General features: G+C 35.5%; 1 protein-coding gene across 16 annotated transcripts in view; it reads right to left on the bottom strand.

The window, feature by feature from the left end:
* Positions 1–26,151, bottom strand: part of KIAA0586 (KIAA0586 ortholog) — a 148,049-nt gene extending 121,898 nt beyond the window's left edge. For 9 of the 16 annotated variants that reach the window (XR_775651.3, XR_010323169.1, XR_010323167.1 and 6 more), the window contains exons 1-15: positions 25,835–26,004; positions 25,075–25,367; positions 23,852–23,922; positions 21,152–21,221; positions 20,039–20,108; positions 16,699–16,873; positions 15,517–15,738; positions 13,299–13,452; positions 11,192–11,359; positions 9,238–9,361; positions 4,632–4,764; positions 3,669–3,880; positions 3,098–3,170; positions 1,297–1,524; positions 198–372 (exon numbers count right to left, since the gene is read on the bottom strand). Coding sequence is in view for 12 of the 16 variants with exons in the window: in XM_010588664.3 (XP_010586966.2) it covers positions 198–372; positions 1,297–1,524; positions 3,098–3,170; positions 3,669–3,880; positions 4,632–4,764; positions 9,238–9,361; positions 11,192–11,359; positions 13,299–13,452; positions 15,517–15,738; positions 16,699–16,873; positions 20,039–20,108; positions 21,152–21,221; positions 23,852–23,922; positions 25,075–25,273 (2,074 nt within the window). In the remaining 4 variants the exon portion in view is untranslated. Of the gene's footprint in view, positions 1–197; positions 373–1,296; positions 1,525–3,097; positions 3,171–3,668; positions 3,881–4,631; positions 4,765–9,237; positions 9,362–11,191; positions 11,360–13,298; positions 13,453–15,516; positions 15,739–16,698; positions 16,874–20,038; positions 20,109–21,151; positions 21,222–23,851; positions 23,923–25,074; positions 25,368–25,830; positions 26,005–26,037 lie in introns of those variants that run through there. The other 7 variants (XM_064292538.1, XM_064292537.1, XM_023546207.2 and 4 more) reach the window with 7 other exon arrangements.

Below are 26,151 nucleotides of genomic sequence, written 5' to 3'. Positions count from 1 at the left end.
GCAGTTCTACCCTGCCCTACAGGGTCGCTATAAGTTGGAGTTGATGCAACGACAACAGGTTTGGTTTGTAGTTGAAGCATTATATAATCTGAAGTGTATTTATCAGTAATAAATAAAAAGGAAATAAAAGGAAAACTTTACATATTAAACTGATACCATAAAAAATGAGGTTTACTACAAAAAAGAAGGTTCCTTACCTTTAACTCGTTCTATTACTTTTGGTCTCTGTGGTTTGGATTTAGGAGAAGGAGAATTAAATCTGAGATATGGTCCTTTCTTAAGAGTGGTGCGATGGCCCTGATAAACTGGTTTTCCATAAATTTGTAACATATAATTCTCATCTTGTTTCACTGTGGTTGCTTTCAAAAGTCCCTATGTATACAGTCAAAGTTATTTGACTTACCAAGAAAACAGTCATCTAACATGCATTTGCCTCAATTTCCTAACGCCTCCTTTTTCTAGCTTACGTACTACAGTAAGAATGATCAGGTGAGAAAAGTCCTCTGTTTTAAGGAACCCTTAAATTCTAGATATAGTTCTCAAACACACATTCTAAAAAACATGAAAATTAAATATAAAAGTCATCCACCTAAGAAACATTCTTACGTTATTAAGTATATTTTCAGTATCAAATGTAATGTTTAAAGACATCTTACATATTTAAAACATTCAAGTACAATAAAAATAACAATAGAGTCTTTCTATATTCTTGAGCCTATCTTTTATCATAATCTAAATGCCTCAGAAAGAGTTAGCATTTATTGAGCATTTACTAACTCCTAAGCATTGAATTAGATGCTTCACTAATCTTCCTAAAAACCTATACGTGACATTAAGACATTTACGGCCTAGTTAAAGCAGCTAAAAAAATTCCCTCTGTAGCACTTACTACTGTGTCTCATACTCACTAATGCACAAAACATACATTTGTTGAACTGAAAAATAAATGAACAAAATATATATATACACACACAAAGATAAACTACAATACCGAGTATTATTAACTAGAGAATTTAACTTTTATACAAGGTGCTCTCTAGATACACCTGCTATTAACTAAAATCCTATGAGTCTCAGCTTTATGAGATTTCAGAAGGAAGGAACTATGTATTTTTCATGCAGTGTCTTCCACATTATGGATCTCTAGAACTCTAAAGATCAATATTTTAAAGACAGTTTACATTATATATAGTCCTTCACATTTTTAAAACTTTCATATTTATTTGATCATTTATATCTAAATGGAAATGATCAATTATAATATATCTATATCATAAAACCAGATTAGAATCTTACTTCTTTTCTCTCTTTCTGTAAACTTGAAGCGGGCATGTTCCTCATAGGTGGATATCTAAAATGTTCCTCTATTTGTTTTTGAGAAGGTTTTCTTGGAATTACGGCATTATTTACAGTTTTGTTTTGCATGTTGGTTTTAATATCTTTACTCATATTTTGTGCTTTCTTGGTCCTTAGAGTCTTGGGATCAAATCTCTTTTGTTCATAATCTTTTCTTGAGAGCTCATCCTTAACATAATCAAAATCAAAATAACTGGTGCTTAAAATATATCCAAGCAGTAGTGTTTTCGTATCAAAATATATTAGAATTTATATATTTTAGTATATAAATATTACAGTATATAATGTTACAGTATTTTCTACTGTTACAAAAATACAGTTCAGCAGTCACCTTTATAAATAAAGCATACTGGCTTACATATGAATAAAAATGTTATGGAAGGATAAACAAAAAACTAAAAGGACCGTTATGAAGTAGTACCATATTTTTGCACGAATAATGTGTGCCTTCTATGTTTGTTTGCCAACTGTGCCCTCCCCCCAAGAGGTATTTTCATAAGTGTACTACAGTAATTTATTTTTTTACAGGAGCATGTAAAAAAAAAATGTCATAGCAGTGCTTATAAAAATACCTTGATGGCGGAGAGCACAGGTGGCAAACAAATGTAGACAGCACGTGTTACATGCATAAAACTATGGTAGATGAGGTACAAGGGTGGGAGGGCAACTTTTCATTAAAAACCTTTTTATACTTTTCATTGCGTGAATCATACGAATGTAGCAACTGTTCAAAAATTTAAAAAATGTTTCCAGAGAAGCAAACAACTTTGTAATAAAATTCTGAAAAAACACTTATAAAATTACTTGAAGGTTTAAACAAATGTATTTTGCATAGGATTCACAGTACCAGAATGACATATACTGCTAGCTGGCCATAGAGCCAGAACCAGACTCTAAGTCTCTGACTCCTATTTCAACTTTTTTCTGCTGCACCATACAGTAAAAAAAAAAAAGAAAAAAAAATTTTTTTTTTTTTTACAGTAGCTAATATAAATTCTTTACAATTGCATTAGAGATATATATATCCTTAAACCACAATGTTTGAAAAATATATTTCAGTGTTTATTGCTATGGAAAAAAAACTGATACTTCATCTTGCTACCACGTGAGTAAGCACGTAAACCACATCTCACAGTCAGGAAAAAAACACTTTGGGCTCCAAGATAAACAAAAATAGCAGGGTTACCCTGTCTGGTCTATTCCCCCATATGTATAAAACTTTAAAAATCTCCTTCAAATTACTGATCCTCTAATAAGAATAGTTTTCCCATACTTCAGCAATGCTGATGTCTGAAGACATACCGTGTCCTTCGTGGATATAATCATGTGAGAAAGTGGAATTGACTTTTGTAAACTTAGTAATCTTGGGAATCTTGTGGAAGGTTTTCCCCTTAAATACTTTTGTTGTGTTTATCTTGGCAAGCCAATGCTTCTAAATCCACTGTCTTGAAATATCTTTTTAAGCACTCTTCTTTTCTAAACGCTTTTGCTAACTTTTCTCCCAATTATTCATATTTTAGTTATCTTTCTCCAGTTTTTCAGATAGTCATAATATAATCTGAGATAAGCATTTGTTAAACAAAATCCAATTATTGTAAACATATGGCGATAGAGATAAATTAAGAATTTACAAGTAGACTTACAAATAAGGAATATTTTCAGTGTAATGTGATATTTATAAATAGAAATCAATGTTATGTTCTGAGAAGTCACTTAATTCTCAGTTTATTTCTAGACATACCTGAATTTCTGCAGAAATAGTTTTTATCCACTCATCTACTGTCTTTCTGATCCGAAACTTCTCTGACATCTCTCTACAAAAGAGAAAAAGGGATTTTCCTAAATTAGCACTTACTGTCCTGAGAACAGGACCTTGATCAGATTTAATTCTTATCTAGTTTTGAATCTACTGTGTAGTCCAATATCCTTCATCTGAAAAGAAAAAACCAATGTAATTAGTTCTCATCCAATGTCTAAAGAATACACGTTTGAAACATCCATGTGGATCCTAGAAGATACGGATCAGAGAGAAAAAAATAAACAGAAAATTTCCACCAGTAACTCCATGTGTATGTCCGAATCCCAACACTTGAATAAGATTCACAGCTTCAAAGGCTATAAAGAATATGTTCTGAACATTAAAAACACATTAAGCAAAATAAAGTACTTAGGAAAAAAAATTAAGAAAGCCTATAGAGCTGGCGCTATGAGTCGAGTCAGAATCGACTTAACGGCAACAGATTTGGTTTGGTTTGGGTTACAGAGCCGACAGCTTCATAAAACAACCTCGGGATGGCAACATTCTATCTTACCTGTCGGCAGACAGAGCATTGATAAACGAATACACGGCAGCTCCATCTTTTGCCCGAATGATAGCTTCCAGGTTTTCTTCAAGTACTTTTTTATTGTTTTGTACTCCTCTCAAAATTTTCTCAGCATCTTTCAATATAGATCTTGTTTTAGTTGACTGAAATTTAACTAGATTCTGATCAGCAAACCTTGACATAATCAAAGATTCTTTTGGCTTAAAAAAAAAAAAAAAAAAAGGCAAAAATGTTACCATGCAAAACTCATATTGACTATTATAATCCAAACAAGAGCTATTACTATTGTTGGGGCCATCTGCTATATCAACATATCCTAAGGCCTAGAATTCTCAAATTGAAGAGTAATAAGAGAATACTTAGTACTTAAGATTTCTGTCCATTTAGAAGTACTAATATCAGTGTTGGAGCCCTAGTGGCACAGTGGTTAAGAGCTTGGCTGCTAGCCAAAAGGTCACCAGTTCAAATCCACCAGCCACTCCTTGCTAACCCTATGGGGCAGTTCTACTGTCTTATAGGGTCACTATGTGTCAGAATCAACCCAACAGCAATGGGTTTAATGTGAGCATTAAACGAAGTGGGGCTGGGAAATCCCCAGCAGTGCTAGTGCCTGATCATTAAGGGCTATTTCTGGTGAATGAAGCTAAAACAAACCATAAGCAAGGTGGCTGTCGGTGGGTATGACAGACATTGTGGACTGGATGAACGACTGCCATTCACTACCCACTTTCCTCCTTCCTTCCTCAACAAAAAGAAGATGGAAAGCTAGAGATGGCCAAGTGGCTCAGTCCTGGCTTCTGAAAGGCTTTTTAAAGGGAACAGACATGGCTGACATCTCTTTTTAAGTGCTTTGTCCTTCATCTTTACCCTAACTTTCTGTCTTCATAACTTCTTTATTCCTTCCTAATTTTTATCTTTATTACCAATTTTAACATCTTGTTTCCACTTTACCTGAAGTATGCCATTCGTTTCATTCTTCTTTTGGCCAACATCATGACGAACATCACCAGACTTCTGCATGGTCACTGTAGTTGTTCCTAGTTCTTCACAGGAAGGAAATGTTTGAGAAGGTAGAGTCCCATTGCTGAAGAAGATTAAAAAAAAAAAGTTTCCTAAATTTCATAAATTCAATACACATGTAATTATATAAATCTTGGACACATTCTCAATTATGTATTACTAAATGGTATCCTATTAAAATTGTACAATGAAATTAAACACTTATGTGATCAAACATATGAAACACAGAAAATCATAATATAAAATTTCCAAACAGGTTTAGGCATAGCAGGAAAAAGGCTTTGTTTTAAAAAAGCTAACACTCAGGAGAACTTCCAGAACGGTGGAGTATGAATCTCTGACAATCCACTCTTCCATACAAGGAACAAGAACACTGGCAAAAATTATTAAAATCAACTTTTTTAGAAATCTGGGAGTTAAACTAAGGCTTGTAACAATCCAAATGGCATTTGTTTAATAAAAAAAAAATGCTGAGTCTCAGTTAAAAACAACAAGCTTTATGGCATTTTTAACTTGACCCACTCCCATCTACCCTTCCTAAGCCCTGTGGAAGACCTGAAAACCAACAGCCTCACAACTCTGTTAGCTAAGAAAACCAACAGGCTAGCAGCCACTAAAGGGCTCAAAACAGGATTGGCGCTCCCCAAAAGCTCCATTCACAGGGCTTGTCTTTGACCTGACTCTGAGCTAGCGCAGAGAGAAACCCTATCCCCAGGGCTTTTGTTGTAAAGCAGCTGCAACAATTTAACATCTTGCTGCCTGAGGTGGCGATACCAGTTGAGGCAAAGAAGAGGTTGGATAAAAAACTTTTAAAAATCTGGGGATTTAGATGTCCAGAGGGCACTTTGAAAAGCTCCAATATATTCCTTGGGATCTAGAAGGTCATGTGCCTGGCTGTGCGCACACCCAGGAAAGACCCGAGAAGGTCAAACTGTGAGACTCTGTACAAGTAGGAAATGAAGGCTAGGGCAGACTTATAAACTTCCAGAACACTCAAAGCATGCCCTTACACACACACATACACATATACAGAGTCTTCAGGCAAATACAGGGAGGCTTGTTGGTTCGAGGCTAAGGAAATCTCTTTCCAATCATTACCTGGTTAAGCTAACCAAACAGACTTCAGTGGCACCTACAAGAATATATACTTTACAGAATTAGTCCAGGAAAGTCATCAAACAAACAGCAACAACAACAAACCCTGGCGGGAAAGGGATTTGATTTCCATAGTTGCCACACTATATTATTTTAAATGTCTGGTTTTCCACAAAGAATTATGAGACAAACAGGAAAGTATGTATGGCCCATACCCAGGAAATATCACACTCAATAGAAATTGTCTTTGAGGAATTCCAATTCAAATATTAGACTTACTAAACAAAGACTATAACTCAGATATTACCAAAGAAAACCATGTTCAAAAAATTAAAAGAAAGTATAGGAATAAAATCTCACCAAATAGAAAATACCAGTGAAGAGAGAGAAATTATTAAGAAAAAGAACCAAGAAGAAATTCTGGAGTTGAAAAACATAATGACTAATATGGAAAATTCATTTGTGGGGCTCAACAGCATATTTGAGCTGAAATACGAAAGAATCAGCAAACTTGAAGATAGAGATTATCAGGTATGATGAACAAAAAGAAAAAGAAGAAAAATGAACAGAACCTCAGAGATTTGAGGGACACAATCAAGCATACCAACATACAGCATAGTCCCAGAAGGAGAGGAGAAATATCATGTGCATTATTTGAGAATTTACAGAAATAATGACCCAAAACTTCCCAAGTGAGAATCTACTCATTCAAGAGGCTCAACAAACTCCAAACAGGATAAACTAAAGCGATCCACACTTAGACACATCAAACTGTCAGAAGCCTAAGACAAATGGAAAATTCTGACAGGAGCAGCAGGAGAAAAATGCCTCATCACATACAAGGGATCCTCAATAAGATTAACAGCTGACTTCTCATCAGAAACCATGGAGTTCAGAAAGCAGTGAGATGACATTGAAAGTGCTGAAAGAAAAAAAAAAAGTAAACCAAAAAACTCTATATTCAGAAAAATTATCCTTCAAAACTGAAGGAGAAATTAAGATATTCTCAAACCAAAAACAACAACAACAATAAACCCACTGCCATCGGGTCACTTTCAACTCGTAGTGATCCTAAAGGACAAGGTACAACTGCTCCATAGGCTTTTCAAGGCTGTAATTTTTACAGAAGCAGACTGCCACATCTTTCTCCCATAGAGCGGCTCGTGGGTTCAAACCTCCAACCTTTCAGTTAGCAGCTAAGAGCTTTAACCACTGCACCAACAGGGCTCCTTAATACATTCCAAGGTAAACAAAAACAGAGAATTCATTGCTAGTAGATCTACCCTCAAGAAAAACTAAAGGTAATCCTTCAGGTTGGAATAAAAGAACACTTTTATTAACTCAAATCCAAATGAAGAAATAAAAAAAAGAGTACTGGTAAAGGCAAAACTCAAACTTGTTGCCATCAAGTCAACTCTGACTCATAGCGACTCTATAGACAGGGTAAAACTGCCCCATAGAGTTTCCAGGGAGCACCCAATGGATCTGAACTGCTGACCTTTTGGTTAGCAGCCGTAGCTCTTAACCAATACACCAGAATTTCTGGGAAAGACAAGGATATAAGTAAATATAAAAATCAATATAAATTTTTTTTTGTCATTCTTTTCCTGATTTAAAAGGTAACTGCATAACGTAATAATTATACAACTATATAGATGGGCTTTTCATGTACAAACATAATTTATATGGTAAGTACAATACATAGAAAGAGGGAGAAAACAGCTATATTGGAACAAAGTTTCTGAATACTATTGAAACTGGCGAATTGAGATATTGATTATAATCCTCAATCAATCACTAAGAAAAAAAAACACAGTAAAATAAACACTAGAAAATTAAAATGGAACACTAGAAAAAACGTATTTAGTACAAAAAATGGCAATAATGGTGGAACAGGGGAACAAAAGAGACATAAGATGTACTGCAAACATATAGCAACATGGCAGACATAAATCCTATCTTATCAGTAATTACACGACATTGAAGTGGATTAAAACTGTATAATGTCTTCACATGGACTTACTCAAAATGCTGGTCTTTTAGTTTTTTATTACTATAGTTTCCATGATATTCAAGATACTGACATAGGTTGATTTGATTTTCTAAAACAATGTTATTTAAAATTTCACACATACACAAAAATAGAATACTATAATAAACCTCCATGTACCCATTTTTTTTTTTAACTACAATACACCTATTCCTCATTTGTCAACATGGTTAGGTTCCAAAGATTAGGTCATTACGTGAAAATCAGCATTATGCAAAAATGGATTTTTAAATTTTTTTTTTTGTTTTCAGGCCATCCATTTTTCTTGATTTAGAAAATATGATCATAGAAATAATAACAGCTAAGATTTACTGATGTGGTCATCACTGTGATGAGTCCCGTTATGGATTATTCATCTGTGGAGGAAGCTTGGAGGAGGTAAAGCTGGAAAAAGCCAGGCTGTGTGACTGGAAGGCCCATAGCTTAACCCCTTCACTTTCCTCCTGTGCTGGGTCAGAGCTGCCTCCAGGGCTCCACTCCCACCTCTGTGAGCCCTGTGTTCAGGATCTCAAAGTCTGCTCTGCCCTCTGGGCCTGGAGAGTCACGGAGGCTAGGGGCTTCCTGCAAGGGCACTGAGAGCCTGATTTCACACCTGGCCCCACTGAAGTAGAGACTTTGGGCCCACTTCAGCTCACTTTGGGATGTCATTAAACTCATACACACTTCTGCCAAACACCTTCTCTCTGATGCCTCTTTCCTTCCTCCCTTCCTACCTCACAGCAATTTTGAGCTGCAGAGCCTCAGGCTGCATAGGAACTGGAAACTCAGAAGAGACACCCACTGGCTCAATGTTGACTGTGTATCCGCTCAGAGGCCATGGCCATGGAGGAGGCAGACCTTGCATAGCAGCTAGATGTGGCACCCCCACTCGCAGAAGGGAGCGGAGGACGTGGGGCAGCGCAGCCCAGCTTCCCAGAGGCCGCCCAGAGACCCTCTTCGAGGGAGGGGATGCTCCTCAGTTGTTGCCACCATGTCCACCGCCTCCTTAATGCGCAAAATACATGATAGTCGATTTTTTTACTATCGTTGTAAATGCGAAATGTTGGGTAACAAGATAGTTAGTGAGGGGTAGGTGTAATAATTAACTCACGGCCATCCTCATTTCATTTATACCCCTATTCTTCTTCCCCATACCCTGCACTGGATTACTTTTTAAGCAAATTCCAGACATAATTTCATTAGAAATAAATCATCTGCATTTTGAGAAAATGAGATATATTAATTTCATAAATATAGAAAAAGGTGACGATCTATTAGTAGTAGAAAACAGTAACTAAACCTAGCATATTTGAAAAAAGCAATGTGATAATTTACTAAAATTCCTAAAGAAATTTTAGAAATATGAACAAGGCTCTTTTGAATCTAGTTTTCATTCCAATCTCTTGATTTTACCTGTTTCCCCTCTCAGGATTCCAGCCCATGTTTGACATAGTTAGTGAAGCTTTATCTGAAGATTCATTTTTTCTTGTCAGAGTATCATGGCTATTCAAAATTTGTTCCAATAGTCTTACATTTCCTACAGTGGAAGAAATATAGTATCATTCTTCTATTACTAATTCACTTTTCTTTTATATAATCTTATACCGTATTTTTACACAAATAATGCATGCCTTCTGTGTTTGCCAACGGCGGTGCCCTGGCGGTGCCCTTCCCTCGCAAGGTATTTTTGAAAGCTCACTATGCTAATTTTTTTTTTTTTTTTTTTACAGCAACATATGAAGGGGGTTGGCAGGGCAGCACCTGTGAGATTGCCGCACAGCAGGAGGGTGTGCCTGGCAAACAAAACACAGAAGGTGAACATTATTTGCATAAAAATACAGTGTTTGTGAGATATATTTGTAATAGTACCACTAGCCATGGAGGTGATTCCAACTCATGGCAACCCCGTGTGTCAAAGTAGAACTGTGCCAAACTCTAGCTTAGATTAGTTGCTTATGGTGATTACCTACTCAATGCACTCTAAAGGGTAGGCTATCAAAACACTATCAAACAAAACTGATTTTTTTAACTCTCATGGAAATTATACTGAGAAATTTATGCCAGAATTTATTTCCATCACTGGAAAAAGAAATCTGAACAAGAAATATCTTCATAACAGAGCCCAGCAGATTGGACTACTTTTTATAAATTAGCAAAAAGGAGATTTATCTGTTTCCTCACAGCAACTACTAACTGGATCTTACCTTTAACCTCATCTTTAGTGAGAATACATAATAATTTTTTGGGGTGAGGTTGGTTTGTTTTTTTAAATATTTTAGCCTCTTAATTCATTAAAATGCTTTAAAAGTGCCAAGACAAGATTTGAATGAATTTAAAGGATTCCAAGAACTGAAGTTGATAGTTCAACAAATACACTTACATTTATCAGAAGGGCTCAAGCACAGCCACCACTCATTAGTCAGTGAAGGCTTGCATGTTCCTGTAATGCTGAGTAAGTTTCAGCGGGAGCTTCAGACTAAGACAGACTAGAAAAAAGTCCTGGTGATTTACTTCTGAAAACTCAGCCAATGAAAACCCTATGGATCACAATGGTCCCATCCTGTTGTGCGTGGAGTCACCGTGAGTTGGGGGCCAACTCAAGGGCAGCTAACAGTAACAAAACACTATTATTTCAGGTCACCTATAAAAGCTCTCATTCTATAAATAAGTTCATATATGAGCACTTTTTCCTAACTGAACACAGTGATAAATGTTAAATTCCTTGGAGTTTTACTATGAAAATATACATGTAAAAACGATAAAAGGAAACAAGCTCTTAAAATGATTACCCTTATCGTCAACAAAGCATTATTTTTTATTGATAACAAAATTTTTTTATTAAACATGTAAGTAATAACCTGTAGGAAATATTCAGAATATTATCAATGAATACCTCTCTTACTACCAAGAATCTAAAAAAGCTTGATTGCCTAGTATCATTTAAAGAAAAACATTAAAAATAGGGATCGTACTTTAGTTACTTTAGCACTTTCGCACATAAAAAAAAATAAATAAAACCGAAAAAAAAAACAAAAACAAAAAAACCAAAGCCATTGCCATCTAGCTCATTCAATTCCCACTCATAGCAACCCTACAGGACAAAGTAAAACTGCTCCATAGGGTTTCCAAGGCTGTAAATCTTTATGGAAGCAGACTGTCACATCTTTCTCCTGCAGAGTGGCTCTTGAGTTTCAATCACTAGCCTTTTGGTTCGCAGTCAAGCACTTAACCGCTACGCCAAAAGGGCTCCTTCTTTAGCGCTATAAATTATGAGAACTATAAATTATGAGTGAGGAGATCTGACTATTTCCTAACTTGAGATAGGTCAAGTAAAAGCAGTGGGTTCTCATTCTAATTGCTCTATTACCTCTGTGAACTGCCATCTCTCTATTTTCTTTTTCTTCCATAGGATTTTCTCTTTTTGATATTTTATCATCCCTTGAAACAGGAACAGGAGCAAACCTGCGAGGTGCTGGTGTCTCCAAAGAAGATTTTTGTTTATCAAAACCCATATCTTCAACCTCTCTTAAGGGTGCTTTAATAGAAAATAAGGAAAATAATAAATTTTACATTATTTTTTAAAAATTTAAAATTAGAGTGTTACTCTTCCCATTCTTTAAAACTAAAACCAATTTTATAGAATATACAAATGATTAACGAGGATATGTAGAAATAACTTCATTCTCACTAGAAATCAAAAGAAATGCAGATTATAAGACTGTTTTATACTTACAGCTACTAAACAATAAAATAAATCATTATGATAACATTCAGGGCTATTAAAGCTGTAGTGAAAATGACATAGTCATACATAGCTCATGGCAAGGAAAACTGATTAAAAAAACCATCTGCCAATAAGTCTTAAAAGTTTTTGTACTTTAACCCAGTAATCTTACTCTTGGGCATCTATTCTAAAAAAATAACCTAAAAGAAGGAAAACATTAAACAGATGATGATATTCCTTACAGCATTATTTATAAAGAAAAAAACCTAAGAACTGCCTAAGTGTCCAACAACAGGATAATGGTGACGTATATCGTAAAATAATTGCTCAACAGATAATCTTTCAGTCATTAAAATTAAAAAGACAACTATGTAAAACATAAAAACGCAATATAAAATAACACTTACACTATAATTATAACTATATAAAAACGATGTATGCCCAAGAATTAGAAAAAGCATACAAAAATAAAGTTCGTTGAATTAATTCACTTATTTTTTGTTCTATTTCTGTTGCTACAGCTAAAACATACAAAGACACAAATTCATTATACAACATTTTTTCTTTAAAACTCAAGTCTAAAAAACAAAAATTATGACCAAGTAAAGAAAAACACTAAAAATAAGAGATCCCACTTTAGTTACTACTAGGTACAGACCCAAGCCCAAGCCCGTTGCCATCAAGTCAGTTTCCACTCATAGCGACCTTACAGGATAGAACAGAACTGCTCCTTAGGGTTTTCAAGGAGCTGCTGGTGGATTCGAACTGCCACCCTTTCGGTTAGCAGCAGAGCTCTTAACCACTGCACCACCAGGACTCCGCTAGGTACACAGAGATATAAAAATCTTCTCTGGACTTGAGGATGAATTAAGTGTCCACTTCTTTTTTTCTATAGAAGGCACACAGCTGGGTCACACTGAGACCTGAGCTCTGGCACTAGCTCTGATGCTTACTCTTAAGCCAGGTCATCTTAAGCAGGCAAGTCGTAACTTTTCAGAGCTTCATTTTCTTCCCTTCACAACTTAAAAACTGACTCATATTTACTTTTCCACAGTTTTCTAAGGATCACCAATTTGCTGCAAAATACAAAGCCCCTTATATCAATAATCCTTAATAAAACCAAGTTCTAACATCAAATGTTGGGGATACTGTACCACACGGATCATTATATCATTAAAGGGATAGACTCTTGATTTTCTTAAGTTCGTTATTCAAATATCAGTAGTTTGGGAACACATTTACTTCAAATTCTGATGGCTTAATATATTTAAGCTATATATTCTTTTGTTATTATATAGAAAGATTTTAAAAATTCTATTAAGACAGACTTGCATTACTAACTCTTTGAAAATACAAACAATTTATAATTGTACTTAGGTGGTTTTTTCCCTGACAGAATCAAGAAAAACAGTAAATATGCAGTTTGTCAGAGAACTGGAGGATTTACTTATTACAAACATTTTTGATACCAGATTACTAAAATTTTTCTAAACATATCAGCTCTATAAAGTAAGATAAAATCTAACAATTTTATTAAAGGTTATTAATTAAAACCATAAATTAGGACATGACCCATAATTTGACTGAATAAGTTTCAAAATGGCCTAAGAATAACTTGACACAAAAAGAGAACTAATTTTAGTTACTGGGAGATTAATCTCCTACAACCCAGTAAATAAATTTTCAGCTTATATCGCACAAACAAAAGTCACAGGTGACATTTTTTATTCAGAGAAAACTATATACTTACCTTGTTTGAAAGTGAAGGTGTTATGTGAAGATACATCACTGCCACCAAGATTAGGATGTTCTGGTTTTACAAAATACTTTTCTACTTCTCTGGAAGGGGGTATACCCATAGGCTGAAAACTATTAGACTTGAGTGCAGCACTAATAAAATGAGTCTAAAAGACAAACCATTTTATTAATTTCAGATAATATCATTTTGAAAGGATTACATAACAAAATACATTGAAACTTATTAGAGGACTTGAAAACAATTTATTACTTTTAATAAATAATGAGAACACATATATTACATTGCAACTATTTATAGTAGAAGAGATGCTACTAGGCAGACGTAGTAGCACAAAGACCTAGGTTAAGCCTGGTTCTGCTATGTGGCCTTGATAATCTAACTTAACCACTCTAAACCTTAGTTTCTTCTCTTCTATCTCAGAGATGGCTCAGGGGCCATTACAGTAGGCTAGGAGACAACCAAGAGGGAGGGGCCCTAGCCCTAAAACTCACTTCAACCAGAGTACGTAAAACTAAGACATCTTCTCTCACAAGCTACGTGGTAAGATTTTGTCTGAAGTAAAGGTTTAAAAACTACTGGTAGTAAGCACTCAAATGAATAGTAGCCATGCTTAGTAGCAGCAATAATACAGTATATGCATTTATGTATAAATGAGAATTATGGTGACAATACAATTTTCAACACTACTTATTAAAACATCTGGAATATTTAAGTATCGTAACTAATAAAACTCATCTCGAAAAGTGTATTGAGATCCCTCCAAATGAAACAGATGGGACAAATTCAACTAATTTCATCCCATTTAGCATTTACTGAAATACCAGTACACCTAGTGTATCACCAAGATTTCAACTTTCTCTATAATTATAAGCTTTATAAATAAAACCAAAACCAAACCAAACCCAGTGCTGTCGAGTTGATTCAAGCTTTATAAATATCTGAATTTGCAAAGATTCCATTCTTTTAAAATCAAGAAGTCAATAAATTATGGATTTATTTATAAAGGAATGGATGGATGGCAGTCACTTAGGACTTAAGTAGGACCCCCCATTAAGAAATCAACGTGCTTTGCAAATGTATCATCTCATTTTATCCTGTACAACAATGAAAATACACTCTTTAGGTAAAAGACATCCAGGCTCTGAGAGAAGTAAGGTTATTTGTAGACAGGGAACCAGCACTCTGATAGGCCCACTCCCAGCTTCTCACTATGTATCATGCTACAGACTCGATTTCAGTCACGTATGAGTCCACTCACTAAAACTTACTTTGTGTGCCTATAATCATTCCAATAAAAATTCTATCTTTGACTGCAAGATAAGCCCTATTAAGATGTCTTGAAAATTATAGTATACTAGTGTTCATTTTGTACCAATATAGTGCTATAATAAGCTTATTTTTGTACTTATCTGAATATTATATTTTAATTTAAAAAGTATAAAAATCATATATTAATCTGAAAAAAAGGAAATTAAAACCAATGCATTTACAATGCTGGTCATTCATTCATTCAGAAAAAAATTCATTGAGTACCTAAGTGCTCAGTAGTGTGCCAAACCTCCACAATCCCAGAAGAAATACTACACTATCAGCTCCTTGGGAAGATTGCTCTCTTTTTTATAATAGCCTGATACCTGGTACTCAAAAAGCAGTACATATATGTTTATGCTTTTAACTAATTAAATGGGGGAACAAATATGTAAAACAGGTAGTTCTCATCCAAGGGTATATACCAGAGTCATTAGAGAGCTTTCTACAATTCCCAGGCCCCATCCTAGACCTACCAACTCAGATCCTCTGAGAGGCCCATGCATGTTTTTATAAAGTTCCCCAAGTAATTCTGATGCACATGCGCAGGTTAGGACCCATTGATATAAACTAATAATTATGATGTAATACAAAAGCACTTTAAAAATGGTATAAACAAAAATACTGAAAAAAAAGAAAAGTTTTCTTACAAAAGGAAAAATCCAGTTGTAGGGAGAGGTCTCACAGAACATTTGAGCTAGAACTTGTAGAGACCTAGATCTTGTAGGGTTCTCCATGTAGCGGGAGACTAGTGAACAAACGAATCATTATCAAAAACTAACACAGCTAAAATCTACTGAGCTACTGAAATATCGTGTGGTGTGACTGAAATATCCAATACTAGCTTAGAGATTTAAGTGATAAAAGATCATACAACATGTACTAACTTTATTACAGATACCTGAATATCTATTTGCTGCTGTTGTAATTTTTCAAGATGCTTAATGTGCTGCTCCATAAACATACTCATTTGCTTTTCATGATCACGACAATGAAGCTTCTCATGTTTATTCTGAACGTTTGTTTGCTGCTCTGTAACACGTTGTAACTGTTTATCTGTCTCTTGTAATTTATTAAGTAATTCTGTAACAGAATTGACTTTTGCTTCCAAATCACGCTGCACCTAAAATTAAAACATCAAAATAATATTACAGATACCAAAAATATGTTCAACCACTAGAAAAGTTTTTTAATGCAACTGGTATTGAGAAACGCTCAAGCTTGAGCTTTTATCCCCTAAATATTTGATGATCCAATGCCTTTATTTTTAGAGTTACAGAAATAAAAGGGAGGAAATAGTTTAACCTTAGGCAGATAATTCCTCTTAAAAAAAAATTATATCCAACTTGGCAGAAATACTTAAGTAAAAATTAAAAAAAGAAAAGAACAAAACAAACTAGCTTTTGATACTCTGCTAATCTAAAGATGAGTTGGGTCGGCAGCCTCGAGCTCTCTTTAGTGTTGTTTGTGCTACCTAATAGCTGTAAGGAAACCCTGGTGTCATAGTGGTTAAGTGCTACGGCTGCTAACCAAAGGGTCTGCAGTTTGAGTCCGCCAGGCGCTCCTTGGAAACTCTATGGGGCAGTTCTACTCTGTCCTACAGGGTTGCTAAGAGTTGGAATCGACTAGACAGCACTGGGTTTGGTTTTTTTGGCTTTAATAGCTGTAAGGCACTGTGCCTGTTCTGACCTGCTTCTCTGCTTCCCCATTTGCAAACTAAAGGGGATAGCATAGATAATCTCTAAGATTCCTTCTAGCTCTAAAAATAGGGTGATCAATCGTCTGGGTGGCTTGGGACTCAGAGGTTTCCCAGGATGCAGAATACTCAGTGCTAAAACTGGGAAGTCCTGAGTTAACTATCACTATCACTATCACAGTAAGCCCTGGTTAACTATCACTATCATGGGTAATCCTCACAACTCCTGAGAAATGAATACAATCACAGATAGGAAAATTCTTTTCAAATTGAGAGCAACTAGAATGTCCCCAGTCTAGAGCCGGACACAACCATTCGTAGAATCACTTCTTAATAAATGTCTTTACATCTCATAAAGCAGTGACAGACATCTGGGTGAAAATATACTTTTATCAGTGGAGCTGCCGTTGCAATGGCAGCAGCAGTTGCCGCAGCCACAGTTGTAGCTGAATCAATTCCACTGGGTGAAGTTCTAGTCTCCTGAGTAACAGGGTTCTTTTCTGCACCTGCATCTTCTAAAAGCTGTACCTTTACTTCCTTAAAAACAGGCATGTTTTGAGCTCTGCAAATAAAAAAGGAATAAAAATATATTCAGTAAGCTACATTGAATAATTTCAAGAAACACAAGCAGTACTCCGCCGAAGGTGAGTTCTCTTGATTTTTAAAAATTAAATCACCTGTTTTTCCCTATCAGAGTCATGTCAAACAAAGCTATTTGGTTAATGATGTGTATTAAGGCTCAGGCCAAAGTGTCTGAAACACTAAAGAAATAAGATAATTCCTTAAGGGCAATGATATTATTTCAGAATATAAAAGTTACACGAATGAAAAGGACATGAGCAAAATTATAAAGATATATAATCAAGAAATACAAATTTAAAACACACAGAAAAAGCTCTAAGAATCCAAGTACCAAGTTTCACTCCCAAAGGCAGACAATGTGAGAAGAATTGTTGAAACTGCTGAAATTAATTTTCTGGAGTCTAGTTCACTTAGATTTATTTAATAAATGTCACCCAGTTAGTTAAAATGGGCATAAAACACAATATTAAGCAGCCTGGATTAAAATGGGCACAAAACACAGTATTAAGCAGCCTGGATTAAAAAAGAGTCCAGTAAACAGACACATATTTGCAGTAAGGCATTTAACTAAATGCTAAAGAAAAGGGCAGACCAATTTTGCTCTATTTTAGGCCTAAAAGAAAACAAAAAAAGGAACCACTGACAAAACTGAAGCGTCCCTACATAAATCTAAGTAAAATTGGTAGGACTGCACTCCACTGTCACCTGTTGGACTTTCCCCTCTTGATTTCTGAAGAAGGGAAAGAGCTCTTAAACTTACTCCCCTCTGATATTTCCTCATTTCTATTAAGAGCATCATTTTACTCGGACTCAAAATTTGGAAGTCATCTTTCACTTCTCTATCCTCTGCTTACCTTCTCACACCCAATTAAGTCATCAAGTCTTGTCAATTATTTCATCATAATTGCAAGAATATGTCACGGAATTACAAGGGTATGCTGAACATCATAGGTTACCTATTCTAATTCCCTAGTTTTACAGATGAAGAAACCGAGGTCTACTGAGGTAACAGGATTTACCTGATTCAAGTCACAGAACCAGGAAGTAGCACAATTAGGGCCAAATTCCCAGAGATCTCCCACTACACCATAGCTTCCTCTACCAGATTAGCATTTCTCCCTTCTTATTTCTCCTTCTCTAGTATAAACCAGGAGCCTCGGTGGCACAATGGTTAAGAGCTCAGCTGCTAACCAAAAGGTCAGTAGTTCAAATCCACCAGCCACTGCTTGGAAACCCTATGAGGCAGTTCTACTCGGTCCTATAGGGTCACTATCAGTCAGAATTGACTTGACATTACCAAGTCAATAAGTTAGTATAAAACATCATCACCTCTTCTCAACTAATTCATTCTCCTAGTTTTTACTTGCTTAAAAACACCCCACACATATTTCTCCACCCTTTGAAAATCGAAAATTGTCCTCATACACAACTGAATGATGGTCATGAGATCACACTCTGAGAACAATTCATCCGTCATATGTACAAGGGTAAGTCAAAAGTATTGCTACTAAGGTTCCAATTCATACATGTACAGGTTTATTCCAAACAAAATGTGTTTAAACATGTCTCTGCCATCAATGGATGGCTGCAGACAAGTTCTCTCAGTCATTCACTTGTCTTAGCCTCCTTAGGGTACCTTCAAAAAAAAAGGGTACTTTTGTGCCACAGAAAAAAATGATTTTGAGGTCAAGGCTAATATAAAATTTTTAACAAAACTGAAGTGGACATCTTCCCAAATCACTGAATCTTTGCAACAAGTTTATGTGAAGGTCTCTGTCATCAATTTTCCCCAGACAAGAAGCTTCTGAGTACAGGGACCCTTAGTCCAAACGAAATATTATTCTCCTGACTTTTGTTTCTTGGTGATATGAGGTTCCCCTGTCTCTCTGCTGGCTTCTCTCTTTTATATGTCAAAAGAGATTGGCTCAAGACACAATCCTGTCTTGTAGATTGAGTCCTGCCTCATTAACACGACTGCCGCTAATCCCATCTCATCAACATCATAGAGGTGGGATTTACGACACATAGGAAAATCACATCAGATGACAAATTGGGGGACAATCACACAAATACTGGGAATCATGGCTCAGCCAAATTGACACACACATTTTTGGGGGAACACAATTCAATTTATGACAGAGTCCCCTAAGGATGCCAAAACTGCCATTTTGATATGGTGTAAATCAAAGAGTGCAGAATTCTTCAGGGGAGGGTTAGAGAGATGGAAACACTGCCTTCTGAGGTATATAGACCTCGATGAAGAATAAGTTGAGAAATAATAGCTTCGCATTTTGATATTTTTGTTTAATAAAGGTTTCTATGACCCTCGTATGTATCACAATTGATTTAACTGTTTTCCAGTAATAAAAATTGAAGTCACTTCCAGCTTTTTCAAATCTAAATAATTCTTTGATAAACATCACTGTGTATAAATTATTGACTGAATTTCTATTATTTTCTTACAGTAGATCCACAACAGAATTACCAGGTCAATTGATAATGACATATTTATCATGGTTCTGTTATCAGGTTTTATCTTGTACTTCATTTGATCTTGTATTTCATTGGTATTCAATGATGGGAGAGGGTATTTAGGTAGAGTATCCAGACGTGGTCTCCTTTCACTCTGCCTAGGTACTAAACTTGTTCCTTTCACAGATCTTAGCCAGGAAAGCCTAAATTTACTTCGACGTTTATAAATATTATTATACTTAACCACTGCTGTAAGTGTATAGTGAAGTGGTTAAGACAGCAGGCTCTAAAGGTACACTGCCTGTTTGAATCCCAGCCTAATGACAACTTGCTAAATGATCTTGCAGAAATCAACCTCTCTGGGCCTCAGTTTCCCCATCTATAAACTGGGGATTCTGTAAAATCTGGTGGTAACAAAATCTATTTCACAGGGTCTTTGGAGTATTAAAGAAGTTAATGTACATAGAGTACTTAAAACAGTACCTCTTCTACGTTAATAGCTAAAAGATACTGAGTATTTCAGATGTGCCCAGTACCATGCATGATACTTCATACATACTATCACATAAGTAAAAAGGTTTTTACCATGCCCAACATATAATGAAGCTGATTTTCAAGAACCATGTTAAGAAAATAACAAATGGTCCACCTATTTTCTGTAAATGAAACTTACTTTTGCTTTAACTCTGCTCTTAGAGCATCCTTCTGTCCCATGGTGTACTGAGAGAGAGAGATGTCACTTGCTGCAAAATCAAGACACAAAAATGTACTTCAGATTCCTGAAAATTTATTACATTTTAAGAAGCTACTCAAAGAAAAACATTTTTAAACTAAAAGAACGCTTAGGTATTTAGTCATACAATTTATCAATACAAAAAAAGGCAAGGAACAAATTTAGTGACTAATTAATACTGCAATAATCATAACCCCGGGCTGGGGGGAGCGGGGAGAACCATATCAATAAAACCTGAGGCCTAACTGGAGACACTTGCTTAAAATCTAAACAAAAAAAATTGCTTAGAATAAAATAAAACCAACTGCTTTAAAAATATACTTATCATCGTTGGTGTTGTTAGGTGCCGTCGAGGCAGTTTCTACTCATAGTGACCCTATGTACAACGAATGAAACACTGCCCGGTCCTGCACCATCCTCACAATCGTTATGCTTGAGCCTGTTGTTGCGGCCACTGTGTCAGCTCTTCCCCAGTCATCTTCTGAAGGGCTCATCTTTCAGTTGCTTTTGAAAGCAATTTTTTAATCTATTACCTGATCAAAGGCAACTAAAAACTTTAATTTAGAACTTATAGAGCTCAAAGGAGTCGTGGCGACACAATGGTTAAGCGTTCAGCTGCTAACTGAAAAGTTGGCAGTTCGAACCCACCCAGCAGCTCCATGGGAGAAAGACCTGGTGATCTATTTCTGTAACAATTACAGCCAAGAAGAGCCCACGGGGCAGTTCTGTTCTGTCTCATGGGATCACTATGAGCAGGAACCGACTCACTGGCAAACAACAAACAGATATCTAATATAAAACCTACAGAGAATGTTGATAAGAATAAAATTACCTTTACCGTTGCAAACGTTTTTCTGGGTTTTAGAGATTCTATTGATAGCTTAATTTGAAAGGAAAACTAATTAAAAATGAAAATAATAAAAAATGATAGGGCTATTAAAGAATGTCTAAAAATCAATTCTATCAATTTATCTGAAGGAAAAACTAATTAAAGCATGAAAAAAACTATAAGGCACTGTAATAAATGTCTAAAAATCAATTCTATCCTTTTACCTTTTTGTCTGTTACTCTCTTCTGTTTCATGCAAAGGCAACCCTTGTGCTGCAACATCTTTAGAAAAATTCTTCATCATGTAAAAGAAAGACATGAAAGACTAAAGATTTGTGATTCACTATTCATCAAGTACCATTTACTAGATATGTGACTACTTTGCTCCAGGAGGGCAGGAATTACATACTTCATTCCCAGCCCTACCACATCACTTAGGTACCTTGAAACTACTCAAAGATTTGTTGAATGAGTGAAAAGCTGTCAGACAAGTAAATGAATGAGTGTATTAACAAGCAAGCAATTGTGGCACTGAGATTGAAGCTCACATTCTAGATTCATCACTTTTGGTGAAGCAAGTCATATTTAACTCCTCAGTTGTTTCAGTTAATTATGAAAATCTGATTCACTATCAGCCAAATGACAGGAACAGGGCTGTGCAGATAAAGATGGCTAACACATGTCACAACATCACAAATTAATTAGAGTATTTTTTGTTGTTGGGTTCATATATGGCCTCAGAAGGCTCCTCTGTATAGGTGGCTCCTACTGGCTGCTAGCTTTCTACTCATATTTGTAACCCTACATTACGTCTCTGAGATTCTACTCAGTGCTAAGACACGGACTTTTTAAGTATTGATTCATTTAATATTATTCTTTATCTGCCTTAGACATACCTTTCTTTTCTTCTGCAAAATCAAAAAAGGAAAAGGAGAAAATCATAAAAGAAGAATGTGCCAGGTTATTCATTGATGATAAAAACTTTCTAAGGCTATTAAGTACAGTAGAATGGGTCTGGGAAATTAATATTAAAAAACTCTTACAAATCAGTATTAAAAAGCACAGCATATAAATAGGTAGCTCACAAAAGAATTCAAATGGTCATATATATGCAAAAAATTTCCCTTCACTAACAATAAAATGCAAAATAAAACTGTAAAATGCCTTTTATGCCTATCAAAGTGTCAAAGATTTTAAAATTTTAATGCTTTGTGTTGGTAAAGATGGGGGAAATAATTACACTCATGACCTTGTTGGAGAGAATATATACTGTTACAGTTTTTCTGGGGACAATTTAGAAACATTTCAAAAAATGTGTATCTCTTTGATCTAATAATTTTCTACCTAGAAAATTAATCCTAAGGAAATGGTCTGGGGTGTTTATCACATGATAGTATAAATTATCAAACTTGGGAGAAAACAATGTCAAATGACAGGAATATGAACAAATAAACTATGGTACACACATACACAAAAACTCGTGTGAACCAATTAAAAGTTCAAAGGAAAAAAAAACAATGACCTAGAAAGATACTATTTAATACTAAATGGTTATAGAACAGAAAGATCCCATTTCATTAAAAAAAAAATGCATAGGAAAAAACTCAAAATGTTAGTTACTGTCACTTTTGGTGGTAGATTTTTTTCTTTTTTTCCTCTTTGTATTTTCTATAATGAATGTTTAATTTTTTTTTTTTCTTTAGGTTTCTGTTCTCTTTCTACACACATGGAAGGTGTATAGAAGGTATTAGCTACAAACAGGAAAAGATACCTCATCTCTGGTAGTAGGGAGAAAGAGGTATGAATAGAAGCAGACAGAAAGTTTATAAATGTGAGCCTATCAGGCACAAACTCCTTCCATTTTCTTGGTAACTGGCCAAGTCAATCCACACTGTAATCCTGGCACTCATTTATGAAACAAAAGTACAGTGTAAAAAGATTGCAGTTCATGTTCATGGTAAAATAATATCGATTGCTCCACATGATTGAGGTTTGTCTTGCAAAACAAAACGTAGTATTTTACATTAGGAAAATCCACAAAATAAGCTGCGAGCCCATAATAAATCTACTGGAATTCTGCCTGATGATCTTCACAACAAAGATAACCCTTTATCCTCTATTATGCTGTAACAGTATATCCATACCTTTGGTAAACTATTTAGATAATGGAATTCAACTAGTATTAACAAATAAGGTCTGCTCAAAAAAAGAAAAAATACAAGCCCAAAGGCTATGTATTTACCCAGGGATCACATAAAGCACATATAATTACATACTTTATTGTGAGTTTTTTATAAAATTGATAAATAGTATCAATTTAATTCTTAGACTGTTATCCAAACAAAAACAAACACACATGTTTGTTATCCAGACTGGTTAAATTGGCAGTATACATCTACATTACGATTAGCAGTCAAAGCCTAATATGAAGCTCTCGTGAAAACATTGCATTTATCATCAAATGTTTTCAATATTATAAAGAAAAAAAGTTAAGATGAGAATTTCATGTTATTTTCAAAGACCCAAAACAAAAACAAACAGACCTCACAAACAGTTTGAATCATATACAAACACACTTCAATTTTTATTCTGAGCTGTAACTATCCCTACTTTTACCTAACAGTATACAAAGCCTCTGGTCAAGAATATTTTCCCTATATAGCAGCAGATTTTCTTTTCAGTAATTTCTCACAGAGGTCATTATCCTAATAATGGCTATTTGCATTTCTGTGTAAGACCTTTTTTTTTTTTTTAAATGTCTCCAACACTATTTAAGTCACAGTTTTAGCATATAAAACACTTCTCTTGGTAAGTAAAGTCTGAATGAAAGCAAAGCCTGTTGCTAATCATACACAATTTAGGAACATATTATTTGATAATACTGAAAATTTTAACATGAACATAATTAAGAATCCTTTTGCTTACACTTTCTGACATAGTGAGATTTTCTAGTGGAGGCTGGTGATAATTTCTAGCAGATGTTAAATCTGATGAACCTAACAAAACAAAGGAATCAATTTTAGTGATTTTTAAATCAGAACTCTACTTTTAAAAACTGTATAAGCATGATTCTTCAAGAACTACAAACTCCATATTGGAGGAACCAAATTAGAAGCTACTTTTGCATGCAAAAACATCTAAGAAATTAATATATCCCAATGAAGGTTTTTACAGGTGATGTTTTGGAAAACAAGGGTCAGTGCTAATAATCAAGTGAGGTAACAAGTACGAAATGCTACAGCAGTATACTATTAGGTTTGGACCAACTATGGTAAAACAATTTGCCAGAAATAAGTAGATGAGGTAAAAACATGATTTACTAACAGGCCTATGCTAGGCTGAGTATGCTGCACCCCCAGTCCCCCCACCAAAAAACTTTAAAAAACAAATTAAGCCCATTGCCATTGAGTCGATTCCAACTCGCAGCGAACCTATAGGATGGAGCAGAACTGCCCCATAGGGTTTCCAAGGAGTAGCTGGTGGATCTGAATCGCCCAACCTTTTGTTGAGCAGCCAGTAGCTCTTAACCACTGCACCCCTAGGGCTCCTGGTGGATTCCAACTGCCACCCTTTTGGTTAGCAGCCATAGCTCTTAACCAATGCTCCCCTCCAAAAACAGTGGCATTACAAAAGCATTTTGTTGTTTCTGCACACATGTTCACTAATTTGACTCTTATAATTATCGTGTACTTTTCACTGAACTCCAGACAGGCTAAGTGGCTTGGAACACGGAGCCATCAAATGACAGTTTTTTTTTCTACCATGCCAAATTGGATAACATCATCCAAACAGAAGTAGAGTATTTCGTAAAAAGCACTACTGATGAAAACTAAGAACATTATACAAGTTAAGTGTATCGAATACAGATGTGAACAATACGGTGTGCAAAAATCATACCAAGGAAAACGCATAGCTAAGAATGTTAAAGTTTCATTCATTCAACCCATTCAACAAACACTTTGGTGACTGTCTATGCCTGGCCATTTTCCAAGAGAAAAGGGCCAGTTTTCAAACATATTTTTCTACATTTCAGAATTTAAGCATTAAGAATATTCTAAATTTTGAAACACAAAAAAACGAAGTGAAAATAAGGTCTCAAATACTTGCCAAAATAAAAACTGGGTGAAAACCTATATGGGATCACATACCATGTAATGTTCCATTCAAGTCAGTCCCCGTTTTAACAGGAAGACGTTTGTTTGCAGACAACGCAGGAGGCACGCAGGGCAAATCATCTTTCAGCAAAGTCAAATTATCTCTCGGATTTGGAGAAGCTACCTCACGAAGTTTCCTCAGTGGTATTTGAACCTTTTTTTTCTTTTCAGGGCTAACTTCAGAGCCTTTCATATTGTTGATAATAAAACTAGTCCCACAGTTCTGAATGGAAGAACTTTCTTCTGGGTCCTAAGACTTCAGAACAAAATTTTCACCGCTTCGAGTACTGGGAAGGAAGGGGCGGGGGGTGGGGGAGTTTGAGAATATGAGAGGGGTTTTTTTTTAGTACGATAAAGAAAACGAATTTCAAAAGTAATTTTGGAACATGCAATCATCAACTTTTAAATAAAACTATGTCTAAATTAAACATCCATAAAACTGGAAATTTACATTTTAGTATTTAATACAGGATGAAAGATGACTATAACATCGTATTTACCCATTAATCTCAGTCTAATAATCCACCATGCCAACGAATCCGAAAATGGAGATGGCAAGAGAATGGCCATCTGAGTAATGATAACCACCCTCAGACACAGTGGATTCCCCAACCCGGGGGCTGGCAGTGCAAAACCAAACAGATGTGGAGGCGGGGTTAAGATTTGTGAAGAGGTAGCCAAGCAACTAAAATCGAAATGCTAATTTAAAAAAACGAAGAAGAAAAAGAAACAAACAAAACAAAAACCAACCCACATGAGACGCTTAGTAGCTTTCAGCCAGAGTCTCACACACCGCTCCAAATACAACCGTCGAACACCTAAATTCACCGGTCCGCGTCTCCAGAAAGCCCGGTAACCGCACCGTCCCCGGTCCAACCAAACAACAGCTTCAGTTGCCCGCGGGTCAACACCCACTTCCCTTTAAGCCCGCCCCTGAGACACAACACGCATGCGTACCAAGAAAAGCGTCTAAAACATCCAACCAAAAAGCTGAATGGTCTGCGGTGCTCTTCCATTCCTCTCCGGGTGGAAACAAACTCCTGGCGTAAAAGACCTCGAACAGGAGTGAAT

The sequence above is a fragment of the Loxodonta africana genome, chromosome 10 (genome assembly GCF_030014295.1).
Source record: "Loxodonta africana isolate mLoxAfr1 chromosome 10, mLoxAfr1.hap2, whole genome shotgun sequence".
NCBI lineage: Eukaryota > Metazoa > Chordata > Mammalia > Proboscidea > Elephantidae > Loxodonta > Loxodonta africana.
This window is presented reverse-complemented; position numbering and strand designations above follow the sequence as displayed.